Genomic DNA, 15,164 nt, shown 5'->3' with positions numbered 1-15,164 from the left:
AAAAAGATTAGGTTTAATAACAAAACCCAAAATGACTAAGTTACCACACTCTTAACCCTTTATTATTAGCCTTGCACGTACATGAAGGTCCACTCTTAAGAACCTAGGTCTTGAGTACTTGATTAGTCTAGGCCTAAGTGTCATTCTATGTACCCATGTGGTCCCTCGTCCCCCAAAATGGGTTTATGAAATGGATGTTCTATCCTGACACCCACGTTAATTTCTACACACAACACAAAACATAGACATAAGTCTTGAAACTAAGGCACTGTCTTGGCTAGACCACTCTAAGTCACATGATTGGTATAAAAGTTGAGGTGCTCTCTTGGCTAGATCACTCTAGGTCGCATAGTTGGTACACGGGAAGAAAAATCATGCATGTCATTCTATTGATCAGGAGGAAAACGTGAACTCTTGGCATACCAAAAACAAAACGTGGGAGGTCTTCGAGGACTTAGAGTAGTCACTAGGCTAAGCTAGGTTTATTTCATGATGTGAAACTTAGCTATCAAAGCATTACGTTAGGCATGTAGTCCTAGTTGTGCCATGTCATGGATTTAGCCTACTTGGCCGGCTATACTTTTAGAGCAAAAGTATAGATTTTAAGTTCATTTGGATCATTAGAAGGCATTTTCGTCTTTTTTACCATTAAGGATCGTTTAAGCCCTAAAAATACTCCGAATTTAAATGTATTAGAAGGCTTAATTTCAAAGTTTTATGCTAAGTAGAGTCCATTTTATAGGTCAATTCCAAGTAAAACGTTTATTTAAGGTCCTTTTCTAAAGACTCTAAGTCCTAAATTCTTCCTATTCACTTAGTATCAACTAACACTTTTTAAAGGTCAAACTAAGTGATTCCTGTAAGTAAAGTTTGAGAAAAGTTTGTTTAGACGTGTTCGAAAGCTCGATTCGTGTCCTTTGAAAACTCAAAATTCCTCAAATTATCTCGTGGAGGTTTCTTATTGAACAAGGTTTTCAGAACCATGGTTAATTTTGTAAGAACCAATAAAAAAGAGGATCAAATTGAATAAAAAATGAATGTAGTTCAAGAAAATTGAATCGACCATGTCATCATTTCCTACCTACGGCAAGGAGGAGATGTGTGCGACTTATACTTCAAAGTTGGTTTCTTCATCAAACCTGTAACCCAGTCATCAAGGACAGGGTTACAGGTTTTAGTCATTAAGCTTCTCGCATATTTATCTCTAACTCTTGAATTGAAATTCAAACTTTTGCCCAAAAACTTGCATCAAGTTATTGATGTCTAATAGAAAGATTCGGGATTTGTTAAATACCTAAGTGAGATAGGTCAAGTTTCTAGGTTGTCATCCTAAAGATATTGATTTATTGCAACCCTTGAGTATTTCGGTGCAAAAATAGGATGGTTCGTGGTGAATGTTATGACAAGACCCTAGAGATAGCTAAACTTATGCACAGTTTGAGTGATAGTAGGTTGTTTGTTTGACAATTAAATCTCATGGCAAACTTACTATCTTACGAGATAGTGTTGAGTAGAGATTCTTGAGTTATATCGAATGTTATAACAAGTTTGCACCATATGCATGGTAAAAATGCACTACAATTTTTCATCCTCAGACCGATGGCTCAACAAAAAGGTTGAGTCATACTTGAAAAACACATGTTGTGAGTCTATAGTCATCTGTGGGTAATTACTTTTATTCGATGATGATCGAGCGTGCATATCCCATGTGATGGGATAGGTTGAAAAGAACAAGCTGTTAAGTCTTGAGTTGAACAAAGTTACGAACATGGTTGTTCAGGATAATAGATGAATATACATACAATACAAAGTAGACAAAATAGTTTGGTGTTCAATATAGAAACTCGAAGTACGAAGACATGAACAACGAATGAATGGAAGGTATAGCAAAAATGAATATAAAAATATACTAATAACGTGCATGTAGACTCTAATTGAATCTCAATCCTATTAGCTAAATACTACATACATACATTGTAGACGATATCAAGGGAACCATAAGGTACTTTAGCCTATTCAAAGCTTATAAATTTTTTTAATTTCTCTACCTCTTGAGTTCCCTTGAGTTCCCTAGTTCTTACCCTGTCGGGTCCTTGTTGACTCTCGAAATCTATGGCTCATAGTTCATCTTGGTCTGGTGCAATTGAGGCGCAACTGGTGTGTGATACCTCATCATGTTGCTTGTGAATGCACGCCTACTTATCTGAGTTTTGTGTGAGCCCCTCAAGAGTTCTAACTTTTCAGAAGTTGTGGTGTTCACCTAAGTTAATTCCCATGAATTTATTGTGACTGTCTCAGTCGAGGCGGCTCTATTTGGGATACATCCTCACTCAGTTCATCTTAGTACATCAACCCATGAGGATTTCTGTAATGAATCATAGAGTACACTTGAATCATTTTTTACTATTGTTATGCGGTATCTAGCTTCTTCATCTAGGGGATTTTGATGACTAATTCTTCTCATCGTGTTCAAGTTAACATTGAATTTGCCCTATTCCTAAATTCTATCTCACTGTACGGGACTCATTCCTGAGTTATCTAGTTCAGTTTTATTGAACGAGTTCCAATCTATGAAACATGACGTACATTCAAGCTCATTTAGCCCTAATCATGATCCTAGAGTTTGCTTATATATATCATCAACAAAATTGTTCACTTAATATCTTCTATATAATAGTAAAGACATCTATTCAATAAGATTGGTACGTTGAGAACATACATAACGACCATACTCTCTTTATCGAGTTAATCCAGCAAACAAATGGGCCATAAAACCAATGATACATTCTAGGTATGCATATTTTCATTACAGGGACTTATCATGAACTTAGCATACTTAAAAAAAAATTTATTTAACGACTTGGTTTGCCTAAAACATGCTTAGAGTCCAATTACATTTCACAAGGTCTTATAGACTAAAAGAAGTTCATAGATAGTGGTTCGAGGCCTTAAACATGCAAAAATCTATCATGGGAGACCTTGATGTTTATACGTTTGGGACTTGAATGTCAACAGATTTCTTTGAGAAGTCCTAACTTGAATCAAAATAAGGAAACTGGTCCGGCAACTTTACACCGATCAGGCCCTTCCAAGCATTATCTTTCCTCAATTTCTTCTACAAACCTGTAAGTATACTCCTTATGACTCCAAAGGAAGAAATATTACCTCCTTTCATTTAGAAATGAAGGAGAATTTTGAGAGCAATCGTGTTTTTGGGTTTGATTATTAAGTTTATAACTCGAAATGGTTTTAGAGTTTCAAGGGCTTTTAGCCCTCAATCCCTCGATGATGTTGTTGCCTTATCACTAAGTTGTAGGATTAAACCTTAGCCAATGACATTGAGTATCACTAAGTTGTAGGATTAAACCTTAGCCAATGACATTGAGTATCACTAAGTTGTAGGATTAAACCTTAGCCAATGACATTGAGTATCACTAAGTTGTAGGATTAAACCTTAGCCAATGACATTTAGTGTGGGGACAGAGTTTGTTCTTAAATCTTCTAGACAAAAAAATTTACCTAAAAGTGTCTTTCTTTAATTGGCCAGATGTAAGTCTCCTCAACCCTCAATTCCTTCATGACTTTTATTCTTTAAACTTTTGATATCAAAACTCCCAAAATTTGTTTCGAGATTCTCATAGACCAATTTTACATTTATTTACAAATCATTTGTGAATTCTTAGCCATTAAAAAACAATTTTTTTTATTTTTTTTATTTTTTAGTTTTCAATTGGGTTTTTAAAACACAAGTACAAAATAAAAATAAAAATATTTGGATGTGGCTGTATTTATAGACTTAATTTTCAAAAGATAAAAAATTTAAATAGCTTATACACAAACTTCTATTCAGTGTTGGAAACTAAAAAATACTTGAATAAAATTGAGACCTCAAAAATTGTTTGGTGAGGTGAGATTAAGGATCTGATTTTCAGCTATAGAGGAATCCCACATTGCTAGATTTGATATTAGATGTGGTCTTTATAATGTAGATTGTGCCACCAACCATTGCCGAGCTTGGTAATGCGAGCTTATAAATCAAATGGGGCATTAAAGTGGATGGAGGTTGGCTCAATCAATCCATTGGGTAGAGTCCATGGAGTGAATATTTGGCCTGTCTATTTTAAGGTGGGAGTTGGGCTGTTGTTCATGGGTGAAGGCCCACGGATAGCGCTGGCTTCACAGAACAGCGTAACCTCCCTCTCCTGTCGTTGGAAGGATAGCAAGCCGGTTCTCCATATTTCAACAATACAATAGTTTGAGTGATTGTAGGTTGTTTTGAGCTAAGGAATAATGCTTTTATTTTCTAAAATTGTTGGATATGTTTGCGTGTATATTGCTAATGAAGGTGTGATTGTTATGTCATAAATTGTTATGTCATAAAAGTATGCATGAGATGTGTGTCGTGTCCACCAAAAAAAACCATAGAGGTATTCCAAGTCATCAGACAATTTGGACCTTAGTTTTAAATACTTGATTCTATATAAAAACTCAAATTATAATTTTGATCATTACAGATGATCCATGATTTTTTACGAATGATCACCAACGTATTTGACTGGGTGATTAGTTCCTCCATATGTTGGTTAGGGTTGAGTTAGATAGCCCAGATCTAAGATAGGTCATGTATAACGCTCCAAATGTATTAATTTTCTAATGAATAAAAGAAATATTAATAAAAAAAAAATTTAAAATAAATTTAGAAATATAATTTTTTACTCGAGATTGATGGGTTGCATTGGTTAAAATTTATACCCTAAAACCTTATCATTAATTAATTATTTTGATTATTTTATTTAGCATATAATATTATTTATTATATGAAAAATCCAAAATTATTAGTGTAATCTTGAACATGATGTGATTATCATATCTGAGAATTATGTTTAAGCAATAACTTAAAGGGTTTATATTATACAAATAACATTAGGTGTAATTCTGTTCCCCTATAGTTGCATAACTCTAGTATGCTCCCGACATCAATCTCCAGGTTCTTGCTCGATCTGTAAAAACAAAGTGTAGCAAGAATGAGTATAAAAATATGCTAAGTAACCTGCCGGTAGACTTTAACTGAATCTCAATCCTAGTAGCTAAATACTACATACAACATCGGAGACTATATCAAGGGAACCATAAGGTACTTTAGCCTATCCAAGCTTCTAAATGTTTTTAATTTCTCTATCTCTTGGGTTCTCTAGTTCTTACCCTACCAAGTCCATGCTGACTCTCGGAGTCGATGGCTCATAATTCATCTGGATCTAATTGCTTGTCAATGCACACCTACTTATCTGACTTTTATGCGAGCCCCTCAGGAGTTCTAACTTTTTTCGAAGTTGTGGTGTTCACCTAAGCTAATTCCCATGAATTTCTTGTGACTGGCTCAATCGAGGCGGCTCTAATTAGGGTACATCTTCACTCGAATCATCTTAACACATCAACTCATATGGATTTTTGCGATGAATCCTATAGTACATTTGAATCATTCTTTTTTACTTTTGTCCTAGCTTATTTGCTTAGGGTATTTTGATGACTAATTCATCTCATCATGTTTAAATTAACATTTGAATATGCCCTAGTCCTAAATTCTATCTTAGAGTTACGGGCTCATTCTTGAGTTATCTAGTTGAGTTCTACTGAACAAGTTTCAATCTAAGGAACATGACGACATTCAAGCTCATTTAACCCTAATCATGATCCTAGAGTTTTCTGTCATATATCATCAGCAAAATTATTCACTTAATATCTTCTAAATCATAGTAAAGGTTATAGACTTGCAAATCTTATGTACAACACATATATTCAATAAGATAAAATCAATGATACATTCTAGGCATGCATATTTTCATTATAGGTACTTTTCATGAACTTAGCGTACTTCAAAAAAAATCTTATTTAACAATTTGGTTTGATTCAAACATGTTCCAAGTCCAATTACGTTTCACAAAGTTTTATAAACAAAATTCACAGATAGTGGTTCGAGACACTAAGCATGCAAAATTCTATCATAGGAGATCATGACACTTTCTTCAAGAAAAATTTCAAACCTCAGTTAATTTTAGTGCACTATATAGGGAGAAATTAAAGGGGAAAAGGTAGTACATGCAACTTTACATCTATTAGGCCCTTCCAAGCCTTATCTTTACTCGATTCCTTCTACAAACCTGTAACTATACTCCTTATCACTCCAAAGGAAGAAAGATTACCTCTTTTCATTTAGAAATGAAGGAGAATTTTGGAAGCCATCGTGTTTTTGGGTTTGGTTATTGAGTTCCTAACTGGAAATGGTTCTAAATTTTCAATGACTTTTAGCCCTCAATCCCTCCATGACGTTGTTGACTTTTAGCCAATGACATCGATGCAAGTCTCCTCAACCCTTACCTTCTTTCATGACCTATTTTAATTTTCAATTAGTTTTTTAAAACATATGTACAAAATAAAAATACTTATTTATAGACTTAATTTTTAAAAACTAAAAAACTTTAAATAGCATATACACAAACCTCTAATTAGTGTGAAACTCAAAAATTGTTTGGTGAAGTGAGATTAAGGGCTTATTTTCATTTGTAGAGGAATCCCACCTTGCTAGATTTGATATTAGATATGGTCTTTATAATGTAGCTTGTGCCACTTACCATTGCCAAGTTTGGTAATGGGAGCTTATAACTCAAAAGGGGCATTAAAGTGGATGGAGGTTGGCTCAACCATTGAGTAGGGTCCATGGAGTGGATACTTGGCTTGTCCATTTCAAGTAGGGAGTTTGGCCATTGTCCATGGGCGAAGGCCCATGATGGATATAGCTGCCCTTAGAGTGGAGGAAACTGCGTGAGGCTGGCTTCACCGTAACCTCCATATCCCGATAAATACTTGGTGGATAGTCCTCAACCCAACAATCACTTTTTTATTATTATTATGATTTTGTTTAATACCATCTATTGTTTTTTTAGTTCAATTTTTGTATGAATTAGATAACTTCTAATCTAAAATTTAAACAATTATTATTTTATTAAAGCTTATTTAGAGTTGAATAGATTTAATTAAGATTTTCAATTTTGTCTATTAGATTTTCATTTTTTTTTTTGTATTAAAAAAATAAAAGCATAATAAATCAATTTCATTTGAAGATTATCAAACATATCTCTTCTTTTCTTTAAATATTATAATAAAAAAAGTAAACAAAAAAAAAAAAAAAAAAAAAAAAAGAAGAAGAAGAAAGAAAATAATGAAAGGTAGATTTTGATGACAAAAAGTTAATCTTCAATGACCAGAAATGCGTAGAGGAGATACAAACGAATTAGAACAGCAGAAGGAAATGCGTAGAGGAGAGTAAGCTTCTTACATTAAATGTTTTACATTACTTAATTAGAACATTAGAACAGTAATGGCACATGAAACTAAGCTCATGTCCCTTTAAATTCATCCCTCGCCCTCACTCTATGCAGAATACAATGTTTCCTTCAACTCTCCTTCCTACTTTTAGTTTACAACATAATGTTACAAGTTCCTGTGTATGCTAGAAACATCTCTCGAATCGGGTAACGATGTCGAATGTTCCCGCACACGGGATAGGAGGACAGATACCTGCTTGGTTGCAAAATCAAGCCTCTCCCGGGACTTTGCAGATTCAGTAACAAGAGTTGTCACCATGCTCTGCAACAACTGAGTCCTTTCACCATGATCATTTGTAGTACTTTGAAGGAGCTTTGCCGATGGCATGCTTATCCTTCTCCATCGTACGGGAAGATAGCTTTCGGGTATCTGGAAACAGTTTACGGTCGATAGGACTCGAAGAGCATGGCGGCAGAGTATTCCTGAGAACTCAAACTGACGGCAGCTGCAACTTATGATACCTTCAGGAGGAACCCAATATACCTTTCGACCTCCATCAGCTTTCGTATGATGCCTCACGAGAAAGCCATCATCCATTTGAAACGATGCGTAATGGGCTGCCAATACGAGTTGTTCTTGAAGCTTTGAGAAGGCAAAAGGAGTGAGGATTGTGGCAGCGTGGGATTCCATTGGGGCCCCTGTTTTGAGGCTGATATTTTGAAGATTTTGTTGCATTGTTTGTTGATCTTTGAAATCCACAGCATCAGCTACCTGAATATGCATGATTTTATCGAAAACTATCAGCAGCACGAGCCAAACACAAATGAAAAACCATCCAAATCAAGGGCATGTGAAATATACATGAATTCCACGACGCCAAGCAATCAAAAACAGGAGAGTTTCACTTGTTTTGGCTACCGTGCCCATGTGCTTGCTTCTACCCTTGTTTTTGTGTGACCCTCACCCTTTGTATTTCTTTTGTTCTGTTATTTTTCTAATGAATGTATGTGTAATACCACCTATTCTAGACTGATTTATACTCCAAGCAGAAGATCAATCATATTATACATATAGTAACACATCACTTTTCCATCAATTAGGAAACCGTTACGAACATGATCTCAACATGATAGGAATGCATTTAATTAATAAGCAACAAAGAAAAATAGTTATGTAAGAAAACGAAATTTCTACTTGAAATTTCTCCTATGATTCTCACGTGTTTGAAAGAACCACACACCAAATTAGTATTTCGAGACTCGGTATATCTAGCACACCCAAGGATAGATTCAATATCTGTTCATAATAGATGAAAGTAATCATCAAATTCTGTGATATGACAAGAAGATTCAATAGCACTAAAAACCAACATCAACAACAATTCCTGCATTGTGCTTACATCAATCCATATAGGCTAAATTGACCCTATATTTTAATCACAGAGAGGAGATGAAAGAGACTTGATGAAGTAGCAAACAAGCAGTTATGGATTCAAAAACTGCACTGGATAAACGGAAACAGTAAGATAAATCAGCATACCTGTTCAATAAACTGCCTAGGTCGAGTTTGTGCACTCAAAAATCGCTGAATAAAAGCATTAATTGTTTTTGATTGGTCAATAGTTTCCATTCCAGCAAAGAAATGGCTTCTCAAGAACGGTAACGCCCAAAGAAAACGCGTACTGTACAAGTTGGCTATGGGACTATTTGTATGCAGACCAAAGGAATACACCATATCCCTCCACCCTATTTCAAAATCCTCAATTGACTCCAGATTATATAGTCGATAGAATTCCCTTTTCCATTCATTGTAACGTTCTCCAAGAACAGCATTAAACCATGATGGAAACTTTGCCACAATCATCCAAATACAAAGTGCATGCTTAGTAGTTGGGAGTTCCATGGCTATTGCATCTTTGAGACACAGGTTCTGGTCGGTTAATATTGTCTGCGGAGCCTTCCCGTTCATGAACCCCATAAATGCCTTCCATAGCACACGAGAAACAAACAAATAAGTAAGTTGAAAGTTATGAACTATTCAAATAGATGTCATGTCCATCCCTGAGCCATAATGAATGAAGGGAAATTCCGAAATTAAAAACTGCAGTGGCATGGATACTAAGAATGCTTGTTTTATTTTCTAGAGTTGAACACAAGGATCGGTAATATTATAATTCTCAATGTGATATACTGAATGACAAAGAAATAATATTTAAACTGTAGTACCTTCAAAGCCCATGTAAATGATCTCAAATTCTCCTCCCGAAGAAGTACACAACTTAAGAGACAAGGCATGCCATAGTTATTAATTCCAACCCATATCCCAAGTGGCATGTCAAATGCAGTCCATCGATGTGTGGTATCGAAGACCACTGCATCACCAAATATCTCATACGCCTGAATGGATGATGCATATGACCAGGCAATGTTCTCTAACCTGTTGTTTGAGTCGATCATAAACTCGAATATGAAGTTTGGATCTTTCTCCTTAATGTTTTGGCACATCCGCAATAAGTCAATGCTCTCTTCTTCATGCTCTAATTTTCTAAATGATTGAAGTAGATTTCTTACATCCTTCTCAGTGAAAGGCAAATATCCTGGCTCCAAACCCTTCTCGAGCTCCATGAGCCTCATCATTTGCTGCACAGAAATTCCTGATTTGGCATACATAAGAATTCGAGCCTTGTCCATCTCAGAAATAGTTCGATATGCTGGAAGAAAACGAACTTGGTTTGGTTCTAATAGTTCATGATTATGGTGGTTTGCAAAACCAGTGACGCGCCACTCTGCTGGTCCTAGTTCCATTGTCTTGCTTATCCTCATATATGCTTGACATCCACAACGAGAGGATTTTCTATTTCTTTGAGGCTTATTTTCGTTAGGTGTTTTCATAGGAGTGTTCCCAGCACGATGACAAACAAAATAGCGCCTCGTAAGGCCTTTCCCAATCCCATCTTTTCCCTCTGTTCGATGTCTTCGGATTGAGAAGCCACATCTCTTTGCAAATTCACTATAAAACTCATAAGCAGAGTCATGAGTAGGAAACCTTTGCCCTATATACGGAGTTGCATCATTACTTAAATCCAGGGACATCCTGGTTTCATCAGGTGACTCATCCGTGCTGCCGGTTTCTTCTAAAGACGGGGACTGTTGGTCAGAAGGATCATCATATACCACCAACAATGGTCCAGTCTCTTCAGACATCATAATATCTCATTTAACTCCTCAAGTTCAACTTAAGACCTGGCTTTGCATTTAGAAATCAACAAATGAGAATGAGAATGGGGCAAGTTCAAAAGATTCAGCACTCCTTAAAAATCCAAAGCAATTCTTACCCTTTCATTCTCAGGAAGCAATAAAACCATTACAAATCAAAATTTACAGCTTACAAGTACAAACATTCCAATTCACTTCTTGTTCCTGTTCTTTTAAAAAATGATTAAAAAATGCCGGAACAAAAATTAAAAACTTGATTTCGTTGTTCTGAAAATACACATTTTAAAAACGATTCTTAGAAATGAGGAATGAGAAATAAAACCGTCATTATGAATGCTTATGTTTCTAAAAATTGAAAACAAGAAACAAGAATGTAATCAAACAAAGCTGAAAGCTGAAATATAGTGCACATACTTGGTAATGATTTTCAAAACGAAGTTTATTTTCCTTACAACACTGTTATCACATCATATTGAAGTTAGAGCCAGAATTGACCAAATGAACTAAAACCTTCGACTGCACAGATCATAATCCCAAATTGGCACAAAGTTTCAAGCAAAACACATAAGAAGAAGGCCTACACGTCTACGTTTGATAATAAGAACAAGAACAAGAACAAGAACAAGAACAAGAACAATTAGCAATTGGGGCAGGTGTCTATTATCTAAATAATCAAACAGGCACATAGGTTAGGTTCCCTCAATTTCATGTTTATCAATCTGGAGTAGGAACAAACTGAGATATATATATATATATATAGATATAGATATATATATATATATAGAGAGAGAGAGAGAGAGAGAGAGAGAGAGAGGATGTTTTTACCGCGTTTTAAAGGTGTAGATGGCGCCATGAAGATGTGAAAGTGAAAGGAGCAGAGCCCTAAATTGCGCAGGGAGGAGATCGGAGCCAATATATACTTCCTGCGCACTTTCTTATCCAACGCCTATTCTCTACCATTTCTCTTTCCCTCTTCCACGCAGTATTGGGCCCAAAACGCCCCGTTTCGACGGCTTTTTTTTTTTTTTTTTTTTTTTTTTAAATGCCATTTTTTAATATAAAACAATATTTAATATATTCAAATATATATTATTTAAATAATATTTAAATATCATACAATATACTCATTCAAATTTTATATAAGTATATTGTATTAAATAATAAATATGTATTTTTATTCCTTTTACGTTGAATATATCTAATATATTAAACATTCATCTCAAACTCCAATTTTTTTTTTATATTTAATAATATCAACTATATAAAACATTTATTTAAATATTTCAACAATTAGATCAAAAGTCTATTTTACCCCTATAACTATATCTAATAATTTAAGTATCATTGATCCTCTAGTGAACAATTTGATTATGATCCAACCATAAACTATGTTCCTCTGAGACTATTGAAAAGATAGGAGTCTACTTTAAAACTTATATGGGAGTGACAGGAATGTACATTCAACCCGACAAACCAAACTGACCCAACTTGAATTATAGAGATTGGGTTGGGTTGGATTGGCATTTCGTGTTGGGTTGGATTAATTTTCTGAACCCCAATAGATTCAGTTCGAGTCTCAAGTTCATGGGACAAAATTTTCGAGTTGACCCTGTTAAAATCTTATAATATATATTAAGAATTCTAGTGTATTCATATGTTTGCTAGAGTGGTAATTCAACCTTACTAGGAATGCTCCACATGTAGGTACAACTTTAGCTTCTAGATCAACATTTAGTATGAGCTTGAGGGTTATTGATTATTTTAGGAGTTATGGATAACATATCCTAACGAGAGTCCAATAATGGTGTATATTTTATTTTTATATGTAATTATATTCCATATAGTCTTGTTTTCTACCCTTACGTACAATCAAAATTGTACTGATGCATAGAGTTACAATACAATTTCACTTTCTATCAACTAATTTTAGTACACAAGGTTCTTATATTATTCATTATGATATAAACATAATGTCTTGGTAGATGATAACTCTTCAAAAGTAGAGTTATACCAAGTTTTTTTTATAGTTAATCATGCAATCATACAAACCATTTTCTTATTATTTGCTCCACTTGGTCTAATTAGCAAGCATGAAATACTTTATTGTGGTTCAACATGAAATGAATATCAATTTTCATGAATCGAGCCTAATTGTATATTTAATTGAGTTATTTGACAAAATTTCAGAACATTTATGTTGAACCATGATGTTGTAGCAAATCTGGGAACAAGGCTAATGACAAATCTAAAACAAATTGTTGACCTTAATGCGTGAAACAATTTGGAAAGCAAATTTTCGGGGATGACATGAAAATTTTAATCCACATCAGCAATCCAAGTATGTCATTGACTATCGAATTAGGAACATCCTAAGTAAATAATTTATTCCTTTTCAACCCTAAAAGGGAAGTAATGCACAATATAAAAGGAAAAATAGGGAAGTAATGCACAATATAAAAGGAAAAATGATTCAATAGAGAAGAGAGCCACATTTGGGAAAAAAAAAAAAATTGGAATAGACCGTAGCAGCAAATTCTTTTCTGCTGTGAAATCAGAAAAGAAGAAGAACCATAATCCAACAGGTGTGACAATAGAAGGAGAAGAAAACAAAAAAGGATTGATTGAGGAGAAGAAAACAAAAAAGGACTGATTAGGACAAAGAGGTGGACGTGAGAGTTGAAAGGAAGAGAACTTCCCTTAAGAAACAACAACAAAGCTTAGTTCCTTACTCTCTTTTCTTATTCTATCAATTTTACATGATTGAGGGTGGGTTCCTCTTTTTAATTCAGTTTGTATGGAGAGCTAAACTTTATATAGGGGAGGCGAGAGAGTTTTATGTAGTTTAAGTATGTTGACGGTGTGTTTTAGTTTATTAAAGATGTGTTGTTAATAATTTACATGTGTGTTTAATTAGCTACTTTACCTACATATGTGTTGTTAATTTTGTTTAGTTAGTTTCATATCACCAACCCCCATTTGAATGATAACAAAATGATTGGCATATCAGATCAGCTACAAGAGCCATTCTCACCCATGCAAATCAAAGGACAATCCCTCATAAGTAGAAGTTTATAACTCACTCAGGATTAAAATCGAGTCGCATATGATTATCATGTGAAATATTAATCTTTTATGATAAGATAAGGAATCAACTACAAGGGGAATAAGATTCGGATTACCTTGTTGATCGAATATCTCAAGACAAAAACATTGTTTGAGATTCGAATCACTCCACCAGCAAGATCGATCACGTCTAGCTTGAATGATTCTTGTTGATCAAATATCTCAACGCAAGAACACTTGCTTGAGATTCGAATCACTCCACAAGCAAGATTGATCATGTCGAGCTTGAATGATTCTACATACAACCTAAACTACATAGAATTACAAAGAAACTTAGTCATTGGCTAAAGAAGAGCACAAATGCTTCTATTACTGTATCTTCAAGTCTACCTTACAAATACAACATACATGGCTTTATATAGCCTCAAAATGAAACTATTAAAGGCATTCCAAAAGTTGTAACCTTCATACTTAATGTCCATAATTAGCCATTAGGTAAATGTAACAAAGTAAATAAAATGTCTTAAAATACAATAACTCTAAATTACTCTAAACTGTAACCCACCCAAAATTTGTAACAATAAAACTTCATTTTTCTTCAATGTGGCATGAATTGAAACATCTTTTGATAATTTCAACAATATTTTCTTCCGATCTTCATTGAAGTACATTGTATGATTGATGTCTCTTGGTTCATATCATTTTCAATTAACGGATTTATAGAGACACATTAAATATTTCTTGGTCCAATCTTATACAAACTCATTGTATAGGATACCCACACTCACATGTCCCCACATGAACGATTTGGATCAAATCATTTGTAAAGATTACAAAGTGAGTCATATCAATAGTGTTACCAGGATAAGGCACCCAACTTTATCTATATACTATAGACCCTTTAAGTTATTGCTTGAACACTATCATCCTATATGTCAACCACATACTGTTCAAGATTACATTAATAACCTTTGATTTTTATACCAGGGATAATATTAAATTGTAAATAAAATAACAAAAATTATTATAAAAAATTAAATAATTAATTATGAGGCTTTAGGGTATAAATCACAACATGTAGGACCCTAAGAAAATCAAGGTACATTGTGCTTTGTACATGTTGAAATACGAGGTACATTCTTTTAATGCAATTCCTCTTGGCATATTCCTTGACTTTAGAGTATTACTTTAAATTTATGAAGTCTTAGGTTCTAGCTCTAAGGGTTCTTTTACCACCAGAGAAGTTAATGACATGAGGTTCTTAAGCATTAACATTTCATGCATGGGTCTTTAATGAGTGTCATGTCGTCATCATACTTATTGGACTTCATGAGTTATGCCATGTAGTCGATCAGATAGTTTTCTTCATCATGCCCCCATGACTACTCCTTGTGAAAACCTAAAAGATCACATGATTGGTTAACCATGAGAATGTGACATCTTGCAAGAAATGTTGTCAGTGTATCTTGAACATTGGCAAGACGAGGTTGTAAAATATGTAGCAAGATAAACCTGCAAAGTATGAGCAGATGTCCTGTAAATATGATGCAGAGCATCTCATCT

General features: G+C 34.4%; 1 protein-coding gene across 3 annotated transcripts; it reads right to left on the bottom strand.

The window, feature by feature from the left end:
- Nucleotides 1-7,303: 7,303 nt before the first annotated feature.
- On the bottom strand, nucleotides 7,304-11,507 carry LOC111792938 (protein FAR1-RELATED SEQUENCE 11). Of its 3 annotated transcripts, none has more exons than XM_023674573.2 (4): nucleotides 11,364-11,507; nucleotides 9,549-10,565; nucleotides 8,863-9,306; nucleotides 7,304-8,094 (listed from the first exon to the last, which is right to left on the bottom strand). In XM_023674573.2, the coding sequence occupies exons 2-4, from the start codon at nucleotides 10,527-10,529 to the stop codon at nucleotides 7,489-7,491; spliced, it is 2,031 nt and encodes a 676-aa protein (XP_023530341.1). In that variant the 5' UTR covers nucleotides 10,530-10,565; nucleotides 11,364-11,507; the 3' UTR covers nucleotides 7,304-7,488. The 3 variants fall into 3 exon arrangements, with proteins under 3 accessions (XP_023530341.1, XP_086982059.1, XP_023530349.1); XM_087125933.1 differs by having other exon boundaries at nucleotides 9,549-10,569; nucleotides 11,364-11,491; XM_023674581.2 differs by lacking the exon at nucleotides 11,364-11,507 and having other exon boundaries at nucleotides 9,549-11,257.
- Between the last annotated feature and the right edge of the window lie 3,657 nt (nucleotides 11,508-15,164).

Source organism: Cucurbita pepo, chromosome 1 (assembly GCF_057944985.1).
Source record: "Cucurbita pepo subsp. pepo isolate OVF chromosome 1, ASM5794498v1, whole genome shotgun sequence".
NCBI classification, from domain to species: domain Eukaryota; kingdom Viridiplantae; phylum Streptophyta; class Magnoliopsida; order Cucurbitales; family Cucurbitaceae; genus Cucurbita; species Cucurbita pepo.
The sequence above is the reverse complement of the archived record's forward strand: the minus strand, read 5'-3'. Positions and strand labels throughout refer to the sequence as shown.

Excerpts from the sequence above, each read along its gene's own strand:
- LOC111792938 (XM_023674573.2), bottom strand. The coding sequence starts at position 10,529 with ATGATGTCTGAAGAGACTGGACCATTGTTGGTGGTATATGATGATCCT. Across the intron at positions 9,307-9,548 it reads CATTTACATGGGCTTTGAAG|GCATTTATGGGGTTCATGAA; the intron begins GTACTACAGTTT and ends GTGCTATGGAAG. Across the intron at positions 8,095-8,862 it reads CTAGGCAGTTTATTGAACAG|GTAGCTGATGCTGTGGATTT; the intron begins GTATGCTGATTT and ends ATGCATATTCAG.